General features: G+C 42.2%; 1 protein-coding gene across 3 annotated transcripts; it reads right to left on the minus strand.

Annotated features, from left to right (window-relative positions):
- LOC104925416 (calcium-independent phospholipase A2-gamma) lies at positions 1 to 23,776 on the minus strand. 3 transcript variants are annotated; one of them, XM_019272683.2, is made up of 11 exons: positions 23,543 to 23,776; positions 21,347 to 21,447; positions 20,126 to 21,263; positions 18,763 to 18,912; positions 17,243 to 17,394; positions 16,820 to 16,914; positions 15,759 to 15,930; positions 15,231 to 15,288; positions 14,659 to 14,853; positions 5,440 to 5,635; positions 1 to 1,943 (listed from the first exon to the last, which is right to left on the minus strand). In XM_019272683.2, exons 3-11 carry the CDS (start codon positions 21,068 to 21,070, stop codon positions 1,675 to 1,677), a joined length of 2,232 nt encoding a protein of 743 aa, XP_019128228.2. In that variant the 5' UTR covers positions 21,071 to 21,263; positions 21,347 to 21,447; positions 23,543 to 23,776; the 3' UTR covers positions 1 to 1,674. The 3 variants fall into 3 exon arrangements, with proteins under 3 accessions (XP_019128228.2, XP_019128227.2, XP_010737334.3); XM_019272682.2 differs by lacking the exon at positions 21,347 to 21,447; XM_010739032.3 differs by having other exon boundaries at positions 20,126 to 21,447.
- Between the last annotated feature and the right edge of the window lie 582 nt (positions 23,777 to 24,358).

Consider the following 24,358-nt stretch of genomic DNA (forward strand, 5'->3'; position numbering starts at 1 on the left):
TTCGGTGATGGGTTTTTTATTACATGCACTCTTAGAACAGTCATTACACGGGAACAACAGGAGAACAGTGGAATTACATTAATCCGTGTTAATTTTACCTCCTCAGGTCTGGGAGTGACCAACACATTGTTGGAAATAAATGTCTGCAGTGCAATTTTTTAAAGCTGTGCACGTCGTTAAAATGATTTTCAGCAATGACAAATCAATAAGCAGCAATCTGTTTTGAACCAGCAGCTGCAAGATTCTAACAAATGTTACAGTGCGGCAGAGCGGGGACTGAAGCGAAGCGCTTCCAGATAGAGAGGGTGAAAAAGGCTTTTGAGAAGAGGCATCAAAAGGGAAAGAAGCCGGCACAGTGAAGACGAAAACGTGCGTCGCCTGTGGGGGATCCATAAAAGCAAACAATCAAGCACACAATGATAAAAGCGTTTGAAACAAGAGAACTTAAAATATTCTGAGGCTAAAAGAAAGAATAAAAGTTAGGACAGCAAGGCTCCATTTTTATATATTCAAGCATCATTAACAATCATAGGTATTTTAGGAAGAAATATTGTGCTAAAGCTTACACTGCAGTATATTTTTTTACTAGATATTTTCTAGTTTCTTCTTCTTTTTGTGTTACATCTTAAATATAACATGCGTTTACATCATATGCAATACTGTAATGCTTGAGATGGACTCTCTAGGACCAGGCGTCACTATAATCAGTATAAAATTACACAGGTGACCAGTAGCTGCATTGTTAAATGTGCAAAGTTTAGTCACCACAGCTGAGAAACACGCTTTCATTAGGTGCTCAAATTGACCTTGATTAGACCGATAAATCAAAAAAAATGATTTTTCCTTTTTTAAAATGTCTTTACATTGCTATTGTACAGAGCTACAGGCTGACAGCTTAGCTCAAGGACTGCATTTCTATAGTACATACAGTACAGCCCACCTACACGTTTTTCTGTGAAAGTACAAACATGTTTACGAGGATATACTGGTTGTCGTAATAAATCTTTCAAAATTGAAGCAAATGGCTGGAAAGTGCTCACTTGGTGACTCTGGCTACTGTACGACGTTACAGTATTCTGTTTTTTAAAGGAATAGTTGGACATTTTAGAAAATATGTTCATTTGCTTTTCTTGCCTCCCCTCTCATGTGCTGAAAATGTAGCTGGAGCCAGCAGCTTAGCACAAAGACATGGAAACTGGCCAAGTAGGCAGATTTCGAAGCGTTGGACAGAGCCATGTTAGCTTTCCCCATTTCCTATTGTTATGCTAAACTAACTGGCTGCGAGCGGTAACTGACGAACTTACAGCAAGAAAGCAAATTAATGTATTCCACTAAAAGCTGAACTATTCCTTCATGTTTGCGAGATTTATTTGCTAGCACAGCTGATCACAAATCCCTATTGAAATGACCAAAGTGACGATTTTACATATTTTCCTAATAAAGTCGAGTGCTGCCAGCCACAATAGCAACCCGATGTGTGAAGCATGAGTGAGGACGAAGGTAGTGTTTGGCAAGTTGTGTGTGTGTTTACACAATGTTCTTCAGAGCCACAGGTCAAGAAGTCAAAAACTATGACACACTAAGCATGGTAACATGGCATATTCTAGGCGATTTAGATTATGGGAAGAGTTTCCATGTGAGGTAAAGAAGGCTTGAGTTGGATTTCTAGAGCTTCTAGGACCGAAAGGACAGACCGTTATACGTGTCAACCCTGAGCCTGGCCCACTCAGCCATCCTCTGGAGAGAGCTTTTCTCTCGGTTGAGGATGCGAGTGACCTTCTTCAGCTTCTCCTCGTTCCTCTCCAAATAACGGATGCCCTGAGCCTGCAGCAAGTTGAGCTTCTCCAGCCGGTTATCGTCCATGGAGATGTCTTCGCTCAAGTACGGGTTGAAGCGGAAATAAGTGTTGGGAGGGAGGAAGGCGTCGAGCATGGCGTGAACCTCTGGAGACAAGAGGAGAGTTGAACAAACATGACATTTTACATGCAGCGCAGACCGAAATCATAAACACACAATTAACTTTCTAATTGTACCAATTTGTACAAACATTCAAATGTTGTGTTAAGAGCGAGTAGGGCGTGCAAAGTTGAAACTTTCCGTCGGCGCTGTGACAGCGTGCTGAGAGTACGAGGTAAAAGAGTGGAAATGTCTGGCTTGTCCGTCATGGTTGTTTTGAAACGCGACATCTGAGAGGCTTAAAAATCAACAAAACACAAATGACTATAAACAGGCAAGCGGGTAGCAATAACTGAGTAAATATGCCTAAAGGATCCAGAAAGGTGACGGCGTTTGCTTCAGTTTGTGTTCCCACAGCAGTGAAGTGACTCCAGACATGGATTCTATTAAAACTAAGCTGCCTCTGAGGTGAAACTCTACAAGGAGTAATTCATCTCAAAAGGTTATTCCCACGGTTTTATTCACTTTTATTATTTATTGTATTTTTTATAAGCAGTGAATGTACCGCTTTACATTATCACATTCTCAAAAGTTATACACCGGAGAGCAAAAGTAATATAAGTGCAACCGCAAACTTCATGAGAGGAGAACAGATAACGTGGTTATTTTGAGAGATAAAATATGTTTTTCCAACCTATTATAATTCACTCTTTTCCCAACATTTAGTCGCAGACAGTTTGTTCCTGCTCCTCTATCAGAGTGCAGCTCCAGATATATCAGTGTTTGGTCCTAACTGTTTTTATATTAAAATTATAACAATTATTAAATAACTACCATGTGACCATTGGGTTGTTATTAAAAAAAAGAATCAAACAGTCTCATTAATTGTCTGCACTTGTACAAAATCAGATCTGAGTCTTTACTAGCTGGCTTCCCAGTGCTAACTTCTTTTATCTTGAAACAGCACTGCCAGGAACCAAAAACTTAATTATCATACACCACTCCAGAATAATTAAACTTCAGGGGGGGAAAAAACTATTGTACATTAAACTCCTGCAGTGAACCCATAACTGAGTATGCAGCATGAATCTGTGCTTCGGTTCATGATAGATTTATGGGTTTACTAAGATGACTGCCGTGGACGACTACAGGCCAGCTTTTATTACGTCCTCGTCTACAGGATGCTCTCAGCATTCTGATATTTAATCAAATAGGTTAGAGGTAAAAAAATTCATAACCATGTGAAACAGAGTTTGGATAACGACACTAAACAAAACAGCCACAGAGAATTTAGGAGAGGTTTGTGCATCCCAGCAGATGTGTGATTGGATCACAAATCCAGGGTCAGGCAGATTTCAAATCAGTTTCAGACTAAAAAATCTGTATCATTTCATATTTATTTGCTTTATTTACATGACCGGCTGCTGCACAGTACAGAAGCTAAAGCAGGATTTCACTGGCTGTTTATTTTATTAATCCCGCCATGTGAAATTCAATTACTCTGTTGTTAGTCATCATAAAATCATTATGCATTTCCCGAAATACACGTGCACTCACAGAGGGCTTGCATTAGTGTGGCTGCCATATATAGTGTGTGCTTCTAGCAGTCTGAGGTACCTGGCCACCCTCTGGTTCTCCAGCCAAGTCCCTGTGGACTGAGCCAATGCTGCACACTGGAAACTACAGAGTCACTACATAAGAGGTGAATTTATGTCAGCTGTTATTTCCCTCGCCTGTAGGTAGTGACATTAAAATGCAGGTTTAAACTGCAGCTCTACATTATGGAAAACCTGAGTAATTGCTTGCTAAACATGAGCGAGTGAACGAGCACATCAAGAGCTCCGTTTGCGTCTAAAAAAACCCCATTAGTTCAGCCTTATCTGTCCACAACAACAAATCGAAACTCTACCGATACACCTGAGACAAAGACGGAGCTTTGTGAATGATGGGACAGGGGAAATCTGTGATAAACACTCATGCTAATCTCCTGTTTCTAAATAACAAAGCCTGCTGGAGAGCTGGTGGAAGAGCTTAATCCCAAATACAGGAGAAACAAGTGCAGAGAAGCATCTAGGTCAGACGCTGCACCACAACAGCAGGGGCAGCAACAGGGAGGGGACCGAACCAAATTTAGGCACAGCAGAGAGAGTGCCCATGTCCAGAGGTGATAAGGAAACACAAGAGGTTTCAACTACAGAGGACCACAATGGGACGTATCCGGAACAAAGTCGGCCTGCAGTGCAGCAATTTGTACGCCGGCGACATCAAAACCTAGTTCCTTCTCTCAGAAATGAAAAAAAAAACCAGACAGTTTCATTTATTGTTTGTACATTTTAGTTTGTATTCATTTAGACAAAATAAATGAGGTTGAATAGCATCTATTTATTTCCATCCATATACTGTCTGGCAGTGTTCCTCTTTGGCATCTGGCATGTGATGTCATGATTTTTGGGACTGCTTTCTCTGACAGATTTATCATCATGTTTGACACTGTGCCAGTGGCCCTGTGTTGCTTTGAAAGCTCCCATATAAAAATGTTTAAGTGCCAGACTGTTTTGTATTTAATCAAATCAAATAAAGCGTATGAAATTTTTGCAGCAGTGTTTATAACTCCGGACCACTCCAGATATTTAGTATTTAATTTAGTATTGCAGTTTTACCATAAAGTTGGGGGACTGGGAACAGCTAAATTTCACAGGTTTGTAACCCCACCAGAGGTGCTGGGGAGCGTTTCAGAAGAAGCGGTTCTCCGCACAGAGCAGATCGAGCTGGCCGGAAGTCAGACACACAAATAGCATAAGGAATCCAGCTGATTTTCAAAATAAACCACACAAACTGATAGAAGCACATGAACCAAACAAAAATGATAAAATATGAGTAAGTTAACAAAGTCTGGTGGGCAAAACACTTTTGGGTTTTGTACAACGGACCAAAACAGCGTCATGCCCGGTGTGGTCCTGACCACCTGGCCTGAGACAAATAATCCAACCATCCATTATCTGTAACCATTTATCCTCATCAGGGTATCCCAGGCCTATCCCAGCTGACTTTGGGCGCTAGTCGCTAGTTCATCGCAGGGCACTACAGGCCACTTAGAGTCACCAATTAACCTATTAAGTCTTTGGTCTGTGGGAGGAAGCCAAATTATAAAGACTAATTATAAAAAATGGTCAAAATTACAGCAGCAGAGGATGCATTATCCTGATTTTCTAGTATAGGTGATTCTTCAAAAATGGATGGATCCAACACTTTTTTCTAGTATAGGTGATTCTTCAAAAATGGATGGATCCAACACTTCCCATAATGCAAAATCCACAACTCCAGTCTGAGGATATCTTCAAGGTGAGTTTCCCATGCTAAGACATTCTGCAGCTTATCTCTTTAAGTTACATTAGGTTAGTCATTTGTCATTTCAGGTTTACCAGCCGTGAGCTTCTTTAAAATGATTGATTATGTAATACTATAATGATAAAGAATAAAGATTCAAATAGGTTGAATACGGGTATAGATGTATAGTCTGACAAATTGTCACTTGTCACTTACCCTCAGTGTCTGTGGCACTGCTGATGACATTGTTGAGTTTGGCTTTGAGGCTCGTGTAGGTGCTGCTGTTCTTGCCGTGCGTTTCAAAGCGGCCCGTACCGAGTGAGACCACACACTCCAAGGGCGTGTTAGGCCACAAACACTTACACTCATGGATAGCCAGTGCTGTGGGGTTGTTAATCAGCAGACCTCCATCCTGTGTAAAAAAAACAGAAGAGGTGCCATGTTAGAGACTCAATTTAAAGCCTATGAATGTTGTTTCATGCCAAGACCACAGTCAGCGAAACCAATTAACTGGCATTTGAAACTTCAAAATCTTTCATGGATTTTAACAGTCAATAGATGAATTTTTTTTTTGAAGAACATCTGACGAAACAAAAAAGAAGAGATCAATGTGCAGTTACAGAGCTGCGTGTTAGTCTACATGCGGCATTTCTTTTCATTTTCCTCCTCCCCACAGTTTCAGTCAAACTGCCTTTGATATTGAACAACTGCCCAGGAGTGCATTTGCTTTGGATCCATAGTCTACCCAAGGCAATGGGGGAGTAACTGGAGAGGCTGTGGGGACTGTTGAATAGGCATGAGGCTGAGGGGCCGCGGGGCTGAGGGCTGGCAGCAGGATCAAACGCACAGGGGCCAGTCCTCATTAAAGAGGCCAGGCTGGGGGGTGGGAGCCGCAGGACCCCAAGTGTCTAGGGACACACTAGGGGGAAGAGTGCATGTTTATATGACTGTGTGCATGTTTGATCGAAGGCTCATGCTTGCTTAGAGTCAATGCATATAATAATGTGGGTACGTGTTTCTGGCAGCATATGTCACATGTATTCAGATGCATTGAACCTTGGGGACCAGAGGGGAGGGAACCACCCATCTTTTATGCACACTTCAACAGTGTCGTCGTCTAACGACAATTCTGTACCATGGAAAAGGGTCTGCTTATTATCCAGGGAGCTGGACTGAGAAATTGTATCATCAATCCAAAGAATTGCAAAGGGAGTTGGCAATTGTGGTTAGACTGGGGGCACTGCAACAAGTAATAGCTCCCATGATAACAGAAGCTTCACATTACTTGTTGTGGCTTTTAATGTAATGGTTCTGTAAGAAAACTTTGAGTGGCACTGAAATGGCAGAAAATTCTGCAAAGTAGACGCCTGGAATCAGCATAAGATCATAGTCAGACAAGCTCTGACCAAAGTCATCAGATTATAGATTCTCAAGTGTCATCAATACCTTTGGGTTTTGGACTGGTTTGTCAGACAGAACAATGGAGACATTTGTTTCACTATTTCCTGATATTTCACAGACAAATGACACATTGAGTGATCGAGAAAATAATAACATATTAACCGATAATAAAGATAACTGTTAACATTGGACATACTAAAACCTGACGCTGAGATATGTCCCTAAATAAATGAAAACCTTGACCTGCTTGTGGCACTAGATGAAAAGTAAGGGCACCACAGAGCATCATTAATGGTCATCCTTGGGGACCATGAATCTTTGGACCAAATTTAATGCAAATCCATCCAATAGTTGACAGAAGATGTCAACCTCTTGATGGCAAACGAGTTCATCATTTGCGGACCATGAATGTATAGATGTTACTCTAGACCAATGTGGTGGACCCACAGACTGATATTGACATCCCTTGATCCCTTGAGCCTGATAGTGTGGCTAAAAATGAAGAAATGTGAATAATTAAAAGAGCAAATGTCTCCAGTCCCTCTGAGTCACACTTTCTACGACACCAAAGAAGTAATCTGTTATGATAATGAATTGTATGAATCATTTAAAAACCTTATAGGTGTTTATTAAGAGCCATCCCTGTGAGAGCCGGAGCCTCAGAGAGCACCGATCTCACAGGCTGAGATGGAAGTCACACAAAGAGCGTTTCACTGTGCCACAAAGCACGGAGGAACTGCTGAGGCTGCCGTTTGTCCAAAGCACGTCATTATGCACCAGCAGGGTATCTGGCAGACCAAGAAATGAATCACAGAAAAGGGAGAAATGCCTGGATTGGAGTTGCTCCTAATGGAGACTTAGAGGGACTGTCGCAAGCACCAGACGAACCCAGCTGGAAACACAACAGCTAAGCAGTTTTCTTATCGCTCACACCACTGCGAGGGGCTCCATTTTCTGAACTCAGTGGCAATTATGGCAACAGTCTGGGTCCAGTCATGGGTTCTTTGTGCTCATAGCTGGGGGCAAGTTTCACGAGCACAGTGGCCGGCCTTGCACGCAAAGCCAAGGCATGTAACATTAGAAGAACTGCACAATGCTCTTGTGAAATGGGACTTGAATGCTATAACTTGTCTCCGTTTCGTTGCACCTGCTTGGGCAATTTGGAGCTCGTGAACATACTCGAGGCCTTTAAGGAAAGTCTGTTTTCTGGCAGTGGAGAATCTATGTGGTGCCACTGGAAGACTGGAAGGTTTTTCTTTGTGTGTGGCGCTCAGAACTTTTCGAAGAATCAATAATTCAGAAGAGAACTTTACATCCATCATCTCCTGCCACAACTGTCATGAAAAAACAGGCTTCCTTGAGGAAAGATGGTGCCAGGTTAAACCTTCAGTGAGAACAGTTTGGCAGATGCTGAAGCTTTAGTGTTGGGGCTCTTTAAATCCACTTTTCAGTAAGATATCCATACTGGGCTCACTACCACATTGTCACATAAGGGTTTCTTGAGGCCTGGGCGTATTTGTATAAAGCGTTAAGTTAGAAACAATGATCTACTTAGTACAAACTGCAAACGAGCTTTGCATGCAAAATGGCCAAACTCAAGCTGTCTATCTAAATCCTTATAAATGGAAGTGACCTTTGCCTTGCGCCATGCTGCGTGTTAGAGCCATAATGCTGCTCAGACTTACAATGACTCAATCGCACTGTGAAAGCAACGTGCCATGTGTCAACTAATTAATGTCCTCAGAGGGTGAACCCTGTCAGTCATGACCATCCGATGCAGTTTTACTTTAGTTTGTTTAGTCAGAACGAAAGCTAAAATTGACAAGTTTGAATTTGCCTTCCTGAAAGAATTAATGCTTTCCTTGAACAGCGCTCCTTGATTCTGGTAGAGCCTGTTTATTAACACTCCAGAGGATCACGGCTCCGCTGGCCTTGCCTTTGCCCTTCGGGGTCTAATGGCTGGTTCACAAATCAGCTTCATTTTCCTGCAGCTTGAATGAAGCATGTTTTTAACTAATTAGGCCTCCTACACCTATGGGAACATGTTTCACTACTTTAGATTAAACTGAAATATGTCTTTAAAAAGAAACCATTCTTACAGTCGATTCTGAAATAAAACTCTATTCAGATGATATGAGCCGTTATTAATGCAAACCAAAACAAAAGAAAATGAAGACATGCATGATTTATATGTCCCTTGTATTGCTCCGTTGTCATTAACGTTTGGGAGCTTATCATCATTGTGGTAGTTTAGGAGCAGAGCTGATTTGAATAGGAAAGAGGTGCTATCGTCAGGATCAGTAAAAGTCATTTCACGGCCCAGTGTATGTCAGCTCCCATTAGCCGGCACAGCAAACTTCATCCTCTTCATTCAGCCTCTGTATTTGTCTTTCTAACCCATGGGTAAGCTTCAATGCGCTCTTGTGTGGGGCCACAGCGCAGTAGAGGACGGAGCGCTCGCCTAAATCTAAATGAGGTGAGCTTTTGACATACATGTGGGTGGTGTAGCATTCCCATCATAGTCCCAATGAGCAGCTGTAGTCATTACAATTTCTTCTTTAGTTTCTTTGACAGCGCTGGACTAAGCGGCACTGAGCTCAGTTGTGATTTATTATGGAAGCCCTGCCATTGAGGCTCCCTTCTCTCAAATGATTAATTAGGGAAGCATTACATAAGCCGTGGACATCTGATTATGCCTGTCACAATAAGCAGACTGTTTTCCAGAGATGGTCATTCAATCGATAAAGCAGATAATTAGGCTGTTATATAAAAAAACAAAACCTATCTCTCTTGTGTAATAAAATCTTCAGCATCAATCCACGCTGTCTGCACACAAACCTCTCAGTCATCGTCGATGCGATCATAAAAATAAATCTTCTTATTGAGTAGAATTAAGTGTCTAAACGGCAATGGCCAATCCACATAAAGGCTACCACTGTCAGAATGTGAAGGGGGAGAATGACAACAGTGCCAGTCTTAAGTGGCGGCCAGGTCAAGTCAGAGGTCTTCATGCCATATTATGTGATTACGCCGACCAGTCCTCCTCTTTGCCATTTTCCACTTTACAGGCCCCGAAGGTCACATTGAGGTTCAACTCATCTTCCCAGGCTGTCAATAGTGGAGGGACCCATCTGTGAAAGTGCCAACTTTGCCCCGGGCAGGCAAATAAATTGAGATCTACCGTGCGCGGTTACCTTTTCCCACACATTCGGTGTCTACATGACCACACATGTGCACCCAGTATTGAAACAATGAATCATCCCTGTCGGCTGTAGCCATTCAAATTAAACTCAGACAATTCCTGCAGTGATATAAATAGGCGCAGAACCAGCTTGCTCATATTTACTCAGTCTGAACTCCTTGGGGGCTTTATGTACATATTTGACAATTTAGAAATAAGATTTTTTCTGTCTCTCATAATAAGTCATCTACTTGGCAATTTAAAGCTAATTTCCCTGCTTCACACACGAGAGACAACCGAGCACACGCACACACACTTGCATATCAACATATTATAATGCAAGGTTTAAGGCTGTGATTTATTTCAAGAAATCTGGCGCCACTGCAGCTAGAAGCCAGCTAAGTGTGGCTGCAGGACCGCAAGAAGGCAGGGGAGTTAGAGACAGAGGAAGACGCGTAAAAGCTTTCACACAGCAGTCAGTCAACATAATCAGTTAGCTGACCTAATCCCCAAACAAGTGTGCCAGTGCAATCAAGTGCCAGTGCATATGTATATAAAAAAAACAAAAAGGGCGTTCAGTGTTGGAAACGGTAAAAGGAAAGTGACAATGAGAGAATCCATTTGTGCTCATTTATACTCAAGGGACAAAGAGATCCTGAATCTGGGAGGAGGAAGCTGTCTGCAGCAGCGACTCACAAGTCTGAGCTCCATCCTCTGACAACCTCAAGGCCAAACGCTCAGGGCTTAAACGCAGGAGGAGAAGGCTAAGACGAGGAAGTCGCTAAAAGCTCAGATTTATACTCTACATCCTCCCTGAATCCACTACCTCTCCACTCTCTCTCCTCTCTACCTCGTCAGAGAAGCACTGCAGTGCTGAGCACATAATTTATGACCGATAACTTCACCTCCGCTGGCCTTTACGATGAAAAGAAGGGGAAGAGAAAAAGGTGATTCGAAAGGTTAGGATGTTTTGAACTGCACTTTTGAAATGGCACTTAATTATGTGAGACCATATGCTTCTTCCCCTTCTTTCAGAAAGTCTGAGGTACTTTTCATGACTTCTGACTCATTCCCCCTGTCACTCATTAGTGTCGAAAAGTACGTCAGTGCTGACGTGACCTACTCCATCTCAGTCTTTCTGCCGCGCGTTGTGCCACGTTGGGGTTCTCAAGAGCTCTCACTGGGGGTGGTAGCCCATTGATGCCTCCCATCAAATGTTGGCAGAGGTGGGCACAAAAAAATGCTCCCATTCCTCCCCATCGCCTCAGGAGACACCATGGCAACTAGGCGGGGAAAAGAAAAAAGAAAAACAGGCCTTCCTCGCCATTCCACGCATGCCCTGGCATCCATTGTGAAACGTCTGAAGTCTTCTGCCTCTGTGTTCTTTAGCGCAGAGATAACTGAGAGAGCTTTAATGTGGAACCTCCCTCCTCACATCCCCGCTATTTTTTATCCCCCCCTTGCTCCCCCGCACTAAAGCATCCCCTCCATGGCTATGCTAAGCAAGTGTGACGCTTTGATAAAAACCATGGCTGCTCTGCTTCAAAAGGTCTTGCTCCAAGTTACAATTTCCTCTACGTTGCCAGTCTGAATCTGGCTCCGTCAGATTTCTTCATTCTAGCCTGTACAATCACAGAAACGTCAACGAAACAATCACAACTTTCTCGAAACTCTGCTGAAGAATTCCGGCATTCGTTCAGCACATGGCAGGGTAACTCTCCTGCACTCACCGAACAAAGGATGATTGTTTGGGCCTGAATTAAGTGGAAAACTCTGTGGGCGTTTGTGGAAAAGAGCAAGATGACTCTCTCTCTAGGGAATCCTGACATCACACAGACAGCATGTTATGCTCATGACTGGTTTCAGTGGCTCGAGTAGCCAGCAAATAAACTCATCAGGCTGGGTGGCATTTTGAAGACGAGCAGGAAACGAATTATAAATGTTGTACACTGTCCAATTATGTTAAAATAAAAGTTTTTTTTATGTTGGTTTAAATTAGTTTTAAAACAGTTTTATCACTGAAAACTGTCCACAGTCAAATTAGTTTCATGGCTATGTAATAATAAATGTATTTATGTATAATAAATTTGCTAATAAAGACACAATGGATGCTTCTGTAAGCTTTGAATGTGTTTTTCAGTTGTTAAAGTAACAGAGGTTGTAAAAACTCAGGACTTAAACTGAAATATTGTTACCAGATGCACAGATAAGATGCCCTATCCTACCTCCTTTCACCTTTTATCGTAAAAAACATTTGGATTAAAGCTCCAGTGTACAAAAAAAGAATTATTAAATATAAACATTAGTATAGTAAATATTCTCTATTTACAGAATATGGCAGAAATCAAATATAATAATGATAACTATGTTTCCATTTGTGTATAATCACCTGAAAATAAGAGTTGTTTTGCCTTTATATCTACAGACATCACACACCTCACATGGAACGAGGGGGTTGCAATCAGCCGCTAGACTGCTAGATGCCACTAAATCCTACACACGTGTCCTTTACTATAAACCAGAAACTAAACTGTTTACAATATGTGCAAGTTTGTAGCCCAATATTAATGTCAAGATGTAAATTATCTGGAAAAGCAAAACAAATTTAAATGGAATATCTTCAGTCATGGTGAACACAGGTTAAAAATAATAAAAAATGAAGAGTAAAGAAGGAACAAACGAGCAAAAGCTCAAATCACACAGGAATTGTCAGTCAAGGTGAAATCCTCCAAAAAATATTCTCTAAAGACTTATTAGTCTGAGAAAAACACGAGCAGGACAGCAGCTCTCTTTTTCTTGTTGACTTTAGTTTTTCATTTGGATGTTCCTTTTGACAGAAATAAAATGAAAATAAAGAACCGGTGTCACATCAGTTGTGTTAAATGTATCAAGCTACTGATGGTGTCTCTCCTCCTTACAGTATGAGGTTTCCTGTTGGCAAGTAATAAGAGTTTGGAGAAGCACTTCCACAATTAGATCGTCTGTCTCTTCGTTCTAACGAAGCAGATGTAGCAATCACACATCTGTGTGTGTGATGAAGGCAGCCCCCGACTCACTAATTTATGCATCTCAGAGTAGAGTGAGACCTGCTAGACGGAAAGCTGGGGAAATCTCCCAGCACAGGTGGAGTTTCATCAACCAGTCTCTTTCATTCTCTCCCCCCTGAACTTCCCCATTCACCTACACAACTAACACAGCCTCCAATTAAGAGAGTAGGAGTGTGAAGGCTTGGGATATATCGCCTTTGAAGCAAACACATGCTCATTCACGTGAGCCGTGTCTATGTGGAGTTCGGCAGTCTCAAGGCGGCATCTGTGTTTGAATGTCAGTCCAAGGAGATGTTGACATCTGGATGTGACAGGTCAAACACGGCCTACATCAGCTAAATGTTCAGACACAAGTGGAGCATAATGACTTTTTGCTTTTCTTTGAAGCACTTTGTGACTTCTGTTTTGAAACTAAATCTCTTCCCTGACTAAGCCCTTACCGAAAAGATGACTGCAAACAGAGTCGCTATACGTATTGATCAGTAAAACTGTGGAGTGGGCTGATGGTTTGTTACGTTATTGATGACTAATGCATACCTGTTTAGTGGAGATGGATTTAAGTGTGTCTCACTGCAACTCTACCCCTCTCTCCTCCTGTCAAAATGTAAGTGACTGGAAATGAACACTGACAGCACGGAAATGCAGTTCCTGCCTCTCGCTTGCTGTGCTGAGGAATTTTTCTCAATAGGATTCTCAAAATCCTTCAAACTCTCTAACATCAACAAAGAAATCTTATGTAAAGTGCACGCAAGTCTCACAGTTCAGTGTTTGGTGTTTTGTTTTTGGATTAATAACTTCACATAACTAACTCACATGTGCCCTTTTGGCAGTAGAAAGCACACATCAGGAGCTTTTCCTTCTGGTTCTCACCTGCGATGGTGTGGATGTGAAGTAGGGTGTGAAAGAGGGCACGGATACAAACAAACAAGACCTTTACAGGAAGGCTGAGCAGTAAATATCACAATATTCAAGGTTAGTAGTGTGAGGTAAACTGAGGACTTCTTTGTGCACATGGACAGACAGTTTGGAGTGAATATTATTGTTTTCTAATAGAACAATATATATTTATATCAATACAACACGCTAGTCAAACTCATTTTCTTAAGCTGACTAAGTCATATTAATTGCACTTTACTCAGGTGGAAACACTGTTTGATAGGTGAGATGGTTCAAGGGCAAGTGTCATCCTCGAGTGCCTGCTTGAGACTGGCTGCAGAAGTGAGTCAATCCCCATAAGCGCCCATGTTAAAATATCCAACTTCACAGCAGATATAAACATGTTTACAGCCTGGTACAAACAACAGTTTTGCTCTCTATAGATAATTTCCCCGTTCATGACAACTGTGAGTGGGGGTTCTTTCTTTTTTTTTTAAACTAGCCTGCTCAGATGATATTAAGGCTTGAAGTTATGCATAACATGACTAACAGGTAAGTGCCAATACAGAGCACCCAGGCGCCATCCAGTCCACCAACAATCCACGTCTTTGCCGATATTTTTTAAAAATGTCAAAAAGCCAAAAAAATGCCTTATCTTTGAGGCTTAAGAGTAGCCCAAGAACACCTAAATATGCACAAAAGGGTAGTTCAGGGATTAAATAAAATAGATTTCAGTTTGTCTTCACAGTGTAGTGTATAAATAATAGTCAAATAATCATAAGGACAGCCCACAGACACGTACTGGCCGAGCTACGTTGATGAGTGCCATCGCTTTCCCTTCTCTGTCACGGCGGCATATTTCACAATGACGCTTCACAGATACATTTCTGATCTACTCATCAAGTTCATCATGCTGTGACTGAGGCTGACCTGATGGAGATCATTTCCCAAGGTGAACTCCTGGAAATAGCCGGGTGCTGCTGACGTGGCACGGATGGCCTGCCAGAGCTGGTGTTGGCAGCCCCCCAGGTAGTGAGAGCGCGCCCCGGGCAGCAGGTTGTAGTTCCTGAACACGTAGGCCTTCAGAGGAGTGCCCCGGTTCACTATGGTGCTCACTGCTGCCACCTACAGGCGAGGGAAACGACATACAACTTACGACTTTTTCTCTTTTTTTAGCACGAGGCAGCATTTTACAAGCAAACAGATGCAAAATACAGGCGTGAGATCCGGACAGACAATTCCGACAATATCATCTCTGTTCTGTGAGTCTCACAGGAGTCTGATGACATATGAAATCCTATATACTTCTTTATCCACACCGTCTTACAGGGCTTTAGAGTGTATTTTCCTTCTACTTGTTATGCAGAGGTATGTGGGACTTAGTTAGAGAAAGGAGCTTGCTTTGTAATTCCCCAGTAAACAAGATGAAGGGAATGACTCATTGGTCAGTGCCAGAACAGAACAAGAGGGCAGACTGAATCAGACCATGTGCTAAAGCTCACCTTGGGGCATTCAGGGTTTCTTGAAGTCTCGACCAGAAGGTGAGAGCCCATTTTCTCTCTGAGGAGGGGGAGACAGGCTGAGGTTATTTTCTGGATTAGTGATTTCTGGATAGTAGTATGAGCTGTAACAGATTTCTTTCTGCAGGCTTCACAAAATCCTCCTGCAGATCAGTTAATGGGACTTAAAATCATTCCGTGATCTGCATAATTATTTTTTAAAAAGGACAATTTTACATTTTTAGGCTATTACAGCAGTCTGTGTGCAGTTAATCTAAATGCTATTAATGAAGTTCTAATAATTAACTTTCCATATTGTGTGACACTTAAGATCTGCTTCAGTTATCCATTACAATGAACATTACGTCTGCTTTTATGGTTATCCAACAGTTGCTGTATCACAACGTTAACATTAACACACTTTGAAGAAACCAAAGAGGCATGATGTTCATTCATTTCCATGGCATTTAAACATGGCTCCACATTAACTAGTCGCAACCACCATCATCCATCGCTGACAAAATAACTGACCTGAGGATGTTCTCCCAGGCTTCGCTGTCATAGAAAGCGTGGTTCCAGCCCATTTTCACGGTGCCAACGATGACGTTCTGCTTGAAAACATCCGACCCCAGCTTCCGGTAAAGATCATCGCACTCGCTCAGAGGGATTTGGAACACGCCCAGCATGAATCCCAGGACAGCACCTGAGGGGGAAAAAAGGCATTCAAAGGGAGAAAGTGACTGAGAAGTGCTGCCATACAAAAGAATGTTTTTGTAGACAGGTACAAGTATAAACAAGTACAAGAGCTGCAGTCGCTCCTTTGACAGTGCAACGATCTTGGTAATAAATGAGCAAACAGGTAATGTGCCGCTCGTTGTTCTGTTAGTGTGACATTGATGTGAGGCTAATGTGAGGGCAGCAAAGGATTGTACCTGAATAATGCCAGCAATCAAACTAGCCAGATGTGGCCCAGATGTTGTTGTTTTTTTATATATGTGTAGACATCAATCGATCAAGCAGGCAGATTACATTACGCTTTGACAACATACACTAAGTGTGAAAATGAAGTACCTCCACCTGGTGGAAATTAAATTAAGAGACCTGACAGGGACTGGGAACAGACAGAAGCTCCTGGTAGTGATTAAAGGCCAGTTTGCTCAGCAAATAAAATGCAGTTTTTCAATCTGCTGTGAAATGAAACTAACAAAGTGACAGATGGAGAAGACGGTTTGAGGATGGTCCACAACCCCCTCTTGTGGTGATTTTGTATACAGGGAAACAGCATGAATCTACCCACTGACAATTTCTGAAACCAAATAAATCTATAATATTTTATGAAAACTAAATAATCTAAATAATCTTTTCAATAGTTCTGACATTTTGAAACAGCTTCACAGTGGCATAACTTTAGTACAAAGCTGCAGGATTTGATTACAGTCGTGTTGCTGGTGAAATTGAGGTCAAAACAAGTAGAGCAACAAATGGGTCAGTGTGTGATCAGTACAGCGAGTCCCGCCAGAAATGTAACTCTATGCTCTTATAATCTAGACACATGCACATGCATAGTGAAGCAGGGCAGGAGGACAAAGTACCTGTGCTGACGCCGCAAATATGATCAAACAGTTTGTAAATGGGTTTGCCAGTCAGGGCCTCCAGCTTCTGTAACGTCTGAAGTGCGAGAAGTCCCCTGAAAGCACAAAAACAGACGGACACGCATACACAAAGAACCGTAAATGAATAAGATGACAGCTACAGCACACAAATTGGCCACAAAGAGTAAAATCCGATTGATTTTCAGCTGGGATAACAAAGACAAATGGGTAATAAATCCCTAGCCATTTAACTGAACGTTGCACAAGAATACATTTACTTGACAGATTGGACCCGCTAACAGACGCAGTGAATCGCTTTTCAAACACAGTCTTGGCTGCAGTAAATGCCATTTAGTTCTACTCTGCATGGACTTGACATTATTGACTTCCATCGCACAATAACAAAAAGAACCAAACTTGTACCTCAATCCTCCTCCATCTATGGACAGGATGCGTATTCCCCGGCCTTTAACAGGTGCATGGTAGCCCACCAGAGCGAGGGCTTCCCTCACTGCCGCCCTCAAGCCTGGGTCACTGGCCTGTTTCAGACGCAGTAGGCAAGGGATAACCTTCTCCTGTGGAACACATAAACATACTGTGGAAATGAAAAACACGATCTGTCCACCATGATGTGGTCAGACTTGAATTTTCTCGCATTATGTGGCAGACAGGAGGTAGGGCCCATAATTGTGAGGACAGGGTCTTGAGCACAAGCTGTTGGAGCTACTGCAGCCTTCAACGAGCTGAATATAATACATCTGATACCCTCCGTCCCTGTGTTTGTTTTCACCACAGGGCGCACTGCACTGCTCAGAATCTGCTTCTTTACTTTCAGCATGCGGCTCTTCAACAATCAATGCTCCCTGAAACGAGAGGTCGATCCCACTGTCTGGCTCAAAATGGCTGGAAATTGATAAGTTTTGCCATTTTGCAGGTCATAGTTAAATCAGGATGGACTCAGCGAAGTCAACAAGGTGAGATCATTTTCAATGAAATGTGAAGACATAACAAATGAAAGAGGAAGAAAAGTGATATGACTCCAGCATTAATGTGTTTTAAGGAGGACTCCACCTTTATAAACTTGGATAACAGGTGCATGAAACATGATAACCAACAACAGAATCACCGCCTTGTGAGGAGTAAGAGGACCAGGTTCGGGTCAGTCAATCATCATAGTGCTCTCCTTTATTTCTATTTCCATTTGCAAACCTATCAGAAATTGTTCTATATACAACTATATGCTGAGCATCCTTGAAGTAGGTTAACACTGAATACATTCTAGACGCCACTGCAGATAAGGCTGAGCCATAAATAAATGCAACAGTATGCAATCTGCATGTAGTTGGCAGGTTCTGACATTTTGCCTGGCATGGGAAAACTCCCAAACTCAAGCAGGAGGCTGTTATCTACATTATTTACATGCTACAGCTGTTTAGGAAAATCATGCCAGATATACCACGATTATGTATGCATGCAAAACATGCAGCTGTAAACGCTGCCGTCACACCATGAGCTCATGCCAAACATAGGAGCTGTTGCTTTTGACGTGCACAGAAGCATGAAACACTTTCCTGACCTACAGAGACGCACATATATATATATATCTATATATCAGGGCCGATAAATTATTGGTTAATAACGGGAAATTTATGTTATGTATTATTACAGTAATGAAATTATAGCTGTTTTTTTGTGTGTTAACAGTTTGATGTAAGTTAGATTTGGTCAGAGCTATGGAATATTAAATCTTTGCTCAATACATCTCAGGTTATAAAGTACAGAAAATGTGAAATTATTATTTTATTGGTATTGCCCATGAGAAGCAGATAAGTATTGGTTTTCAGTATCAGTAATACATTTTTTTTTAAAATCACACAACCCTACTGACAAAGGCTCAATCTGCTACCATTCATGTAAAAACAAGAAAAAAACAGATTTCCCACCTTGACTGCGACACCACTTGTCTCTGGAAACTCCAGGAGATGGTAGCTGAGGTCCTCCACCCTGTTGATGTAGACTCTTACATCAGATGCCCTGTGGAGACCCTGTACCAGAGCCCGGGTTCGATTGTCAACACTCACCCTGGCAATGATCTAGGAAACCAAAAAAAAAGTGCAAACAGTGAGATCCACCTATGAAGCATTAGTCGTCTGTAGTAAAGTAAGTTATTTGGGTTATATTAATATAGGTCCGGTTCCCGACTGGTCGATAACAGAATACCTATAAGCTCCTGGACAAACAATGCTGCTATCTGTATTTATGTAATGTTACATGAACATCTGACAGGGCAAAATATCCAAAAATATGGGCACACTTTACAGAAAGGAAAAAAGGAAATAGCTTATAAAACAATTTAACTTTTTATTTCTGAAATAAAAAAATTAAAAAAAAGACTATTAAATCAAATTAAATCTTCTTACATCTTTTCGGGTCATGTCTTTTTTACACCAAATTACCATGAGTAGTATGAAAAACAATATTGCTAAGTATCTGTATTGATAATCAATATCAGTGTCAATAAAATCCTAACAATACCCATGTTCAAATGTAAAACTGGTTAAATAACTAAAACAGATCAGTGCCATAAAAACATTTTCAGTACCTTTAACTACAGTTTGGTACGCTGATGGTGCAGAGTTTTTATCTGGCCCCCTTTAATTAAATGTAAGAACAGAACTGGAGCACAATACTCCACCTGCACATCACATAAAACTGCTGTATATCATCAACCAAAGGACATACGTTATGCAATCTTTATTATTAGTCTGAAAACAAACTAAATGTCAGTCGTGTTTATGTCTCTCCACGATAACAGAGCCCGGCTTGGCATATAAACTGCACACCTTCCGTGGCGTCCACAAGGCGGGTTATTTTTGAAAAGAGATTCCCAGAACTCTCGGGCAGCACGTCAGCACAAACGCTACCATTAGACATATAGAGTAGCAATAGCTCTGGTGAATGCGCCCTGCCATAACATACCAGATACTCAGAACTAACTGACGAGGGAATCACGTTTCACTCAAACACAGACACAGATCATACCCAGGACAAAATGTTTACATAAGCAGTATGAAGATCAATACATAAAGATATTTACTTTGACTTAAGTAAAGCCTTATTTCTGTTGTCGTTATAATTATTAATTATTTTGTTCCATTAAGAACACTTTTCATTTAGTTACGATCTTTATTATGTTTTCTATTATTATTATTATCCTTTTACACATTGTAGGCATTTCACTGTGATTGTATCTGTATAATTATGTGACCAATAAGCTGAATTTACCTTCTTTTCTTGTAGACCTACCTTCTCCCTTTGAAGCAGAAGTCTCTTGGCTTTCTCCTCGGCCGCCTTCTGCTCCTTACTAACGGCGGCCTCGACTTGTTTGACTGGTGCATCCTCAGACTTCCTCTCCTCCACTGCAGCACTTTTGGACTCTGCTGTCCTAAACTTGGGGACCAGCGGAGCTATGTAATTTCCCACAAAGGCTTGTACAGTGGGAGCCGAGTAGGACAGGTAGTGTCCTAAACCCTTCTTAGAGGAGGGTGGCGTAACCGGAGCAGCTACAGCAGAATCTTTGTTTTCAGACACTGACATGAGGTCAGTAGTTTGCTGACCCTGAGAGGGAGCAGGGCTGTGGTCAACATTGTCCACTTTATTATCCTGAGTCTTTGTGCTGCTGCCAAAGTATGAGTTGATGTGATGGGACAGGTAGTTGTAGGTCTCATCCAGGCTGACTGAAAAGGTGCTGGGATGGAAAAGTGCTGTGGTTTGCTTTGAGGCTGTGCTCTTGCTCTCAGTATCACTCGGTAAAGGTTTAGGTTCCTCCTGCTTCCTTGCACAAGTGGCTTTGACAGCAGGAACAACACGTCTCAGCCTCTTGTCCTTAGGTTCACGCACAGGCAGATTAGTGGCGATGACGGTCGCTTGGGAAGAACCATGAGGATGAGTAGAGGTAGTGGCACTTGCGTCATATGTAGCAGCAGACGTGGGAATAGAAGGACTGGAAGAAGGTGACTCGCACGAGGGTTTGGATGGAGTAGACGTAGAAGGGGAAGCAGCATCAGTGAAAGCAGTGGCAGGCGTGATTGCACTCTCCTCAGCTTTTGCTGTCGACTCAATACCAGCCTCAGCTTTTTCCCCAACCTTCAAAGCATTGGGCTTGAGTCTGGCGATTTTGGAGAGAAGTTCTGTATGTGTCCCGCTCACAGCTTTAGAAACTGTGTCCAACGTGTTCCTGACTCGCGACATGTGTTGGCTCAGACCAGCAGACCACCGCGAAGCTGAAGTGTTCAAATACAGGCTGCTGGTGTGGAGACCAAGTTTTTGTCTGACCTGGTTAGCTTTTAAGAGCCATCCCTTGCGCCCAGTGATCCTCAGGTGGTGGATGTGCCTCCAGCTGAGGTAGCCAACCTTGTAGCAGTACGGTTGTTGTGAATGAACCCTGCAGTGAGAGGTATCAAACAAGGGAAGTGATGCCGCTGACTTGTGGGCATGCGTTTGCCACAAATGAGACGCTCTGCTTACTTTCACCCAGGCATTTGGAGCACATCTATGACTCATTCTTTGAGATCGGTTCGTGCCATCCAAAAGCAATATTTAGATCTATGCTCTCCCTTTTCAACAACCTGGTGATGGAAAACAAGACAATGTGAAGGTTCTTTCTTCAAAACAAAAAAAAGGTTAAGTCTGGGGGCAACTGGCCTGTTTGTAGATCCGTGAAGACATTTCGTCTCTCATCTCAAGAAGCTTCTTCAGTTCTGACTGACTGGTGGGGAAGTCTTGTGTGTTTATACTAGGAAAGCTTATACATCCGGCCTATTGTTCCACTTGGTTCGTTAGTGCTCATTGTTATGTGACGACTGTTGTCAGAGTCGTTTAATGGTCACGTGAGGTTTGGTGTCAAGAGTCACATGAGGCTAAGTGTGTAGTGCTGTTCAGTTTCCTGGGGAGGGGTGAAAGGATAGCATTGTAGGTGGGGGATAATATGTGGTGTCTGAGACCTCCTCCTCTGTTGAGTTCAGAAGTACTTTCGAAGCAAGTTCGATAGCTAGTGAGGGAAGAGTTGTAGAGACTGATGCTCACGGGTAAGAAAGACTTCTTGTGTCTCACTGTGCAGCATCTTGGTACCAGCATGGAGTGGGTGGAAGTCATAGTCCAAGATAGTCCGCACCTTTAGACAGCATCCTCCTTTCCGACACCACAGTCAGCAAGTCCATCTGCACCCCCATAACATCACTGGCCTTACGAACAAGCCTGTTAAGCCTGTTGGCTTCGGCTACCTTCAAACCGTGAAGGTTTCTCTACTTTTACATAGATAGCCTCCTTCACTTTCGAACCACCTGTCCTCCCTGTCCAAGATCATTGTCATAAAAGGAGTGTCCGTTGTCTTTAAGCCTAGACTGCAGAGTGTAGTCCTGATTAGTTGGCCCTCCTGTGTTGATGGTAGCCGAAGCCAACAGGTTTAACAGACTTGTTTGTAAGGCCAGTGATGTTGTGGGGGTACAGATGGACTCGCTGTGGTGTCGGAAAGGAGGATGCTGTCTTGGACTAGGACTCCCACCCACTCCATGAGGTGCTGGACAGACTCAGGATCACCTTCAGTCAGAGACTGCTCAAGAAGTATTTCCTACCTGTGAGCATCAGTCTCTACAACTCCTCCCTCAAAATAACAGACTAGCTATCGAACTTGCTTGTGCAATACCTAAGTGAAACCTTCCACACATGCATACTGCACTTTAAAACAATCAGTGTATTCTTTGTACAGTCTCTCAAAGACTAAATTCTTTATAAGGTTTTAGATTTACATACTGCATAGTTCACTGTTACTTGGCTTTTATTTTACTGTTATTTATACATGTGTATATAGTGTGTAAATACGATATCGTAAAGTTAAAGTTTGGTTTACTTGGTAACACTTACTATCTAACTAACACAGTGGTTCTTAACCTGGGTTCGATCGAACCCTAGGGGTTCGGTGAGTCGGTCTCAGGGGTTCGGTGGAGCCTCAGCCCTGGAATTTTTTATACCATTTGTTACAACATATCTTTGTGAGCAATCGTTTTCGAGGATGCTGGACATAAAAACTAAGAAAAGGAACAAACTTTGCTGTGGAAATGACATGAGGCTGGCACTTGCCAAGGTGAAGCCACACATATCTGAACTGGTCTCTCAAAGGCAACAGCAGAAGTCACACTGAGGTAAGTTGTTGTGAGTTCATGCACTGTGTTGGTTTTGTTATTTGAACAAGGGGATGTTAATGCACGGTTCATTTTGTGCACCAGTAAAAAAAATCATATTTTATTTTTTACTAAAGAAGGGTTCGGTGAATGAGCATATGAAACTGGTGGGGTTCGGTACCTCCAACAAGGTTAAGAACCACTGAACTAACAAAAACAATTCCCCTGCTGGGATTAATAAAGTATTTCTGATTGTGATTGAGCCATGCTGTGTTGTAGACTCCCCACCAGTCAAGTCAGTCACTGAAGAAGCAGCTTGGATCCAGTTGCCCTCAGACAAAACAAAGTGACGTACACATGAAGAATGATGAAAATGACACGTGACAAAAACAATAATAACACTAACGCCGCTCCTAAATCTAGCTCCTGAACATTGTTCACATGTTAAACCTCTTTGCTGGTTATCAGTAGCTGTTAGCTCCGCAGCTAGCTGACTCGCCAGCATTCACAGACGGCCACACACACAAAACACAACAAACCGTACCAGTCGTCTGGAGTCGTCGCGTCAACGAAAAGCCTGGACTCCTTTAATATCTTCTTCAATAAATGTTAGCACAAGAGTTAAAACAGCACACACACACACACACACGGTCATTCGTCCTGTCTGCCTCCCGGAATGACGTGCGACGTCGGTCAGAAGAAAAACAATGGCCACGTGACGCCCCATGCGCTCTGCAATTGGCTGTCAATCACTTGACCCCCTCTCAAATGAAGCCCGCTCATTGGTTGAGGGAATGATCACCATCGCTCGGTCATAGACATATATACATAGACGCCGCATTGAGCGGGTTGGTCGCGATACGTAAACGGCGCCGCCATATTGGTTCGGGCAGATCTGCCCGTAAACTAATACAAGGAAATGGACTGAACTTCATAAAGCGCCTTTCTACAAAGTTCTTTAAGTTAATGTCTCTTATACACCCATTCACACACACACTAATATATCTGGGAAACAAACAGGCACCAAAAAACAACGTATGTAACTTTTAAAGTGATGATTATACTCCTTATGTAAGCACCAAACCAACGTGTGTATTTTTCTAATGCTGAGTGTTTACAGCTACTAATGTGTGTAACACTGTTACTGTGATGATAAATATTGAAATATTTATATATAACATTTAATCTGTGTCTATAATAACCACATCCTGAAATGTAGATGTGACCTGCGGTTTCTGAATAAAGAGAGCACACACACAACACACACACACACACACATATATATATACATATATATATATATATATATATATATATATATCTATATTATATATATATGTGTGTGTGTGTGTGTTGTGTT

This window comes from Larimichthys crocea, chromosome XXI (genome assembly GCF_000972845.2).
Source record: "Larimichthys crocea isolate SSNF chromosome XXI, L_crocea_2.0, whole genome shotgun sequence".
Taxonomy (NCBI): Eukaryota; Metazoa; Chordata; class Actinopteri; family Sciaenidae; genus Larimichthys; species Larimichthys crocea.

Excerpts from the sequence above, each read along its gene's own strand:
- LOC104925416 (XM_010739032.3), bottom strand. The coding sequence starts at position 21,382 with ATGAGTCATAGATGTGCTCCAAATGCCTGGGTGAAAGTAAGCAGAGCG. Across the intron at positions 15,931-16,819 it reads TATTTGCGGCGTCAGCACAG|GTGCTGTCCTGGGATTCATG; the intron begins GTACTTTGTCCT and ends TTTCCCCCTCAG. Across the intron at positions 5,636-14,658 it reads TGGGAAATGATCTCCATCAG|GATGGAGGTCTGCTGATTAA; the intron begins GTCAGCCTCAGT and ends TTTTTTACACAG.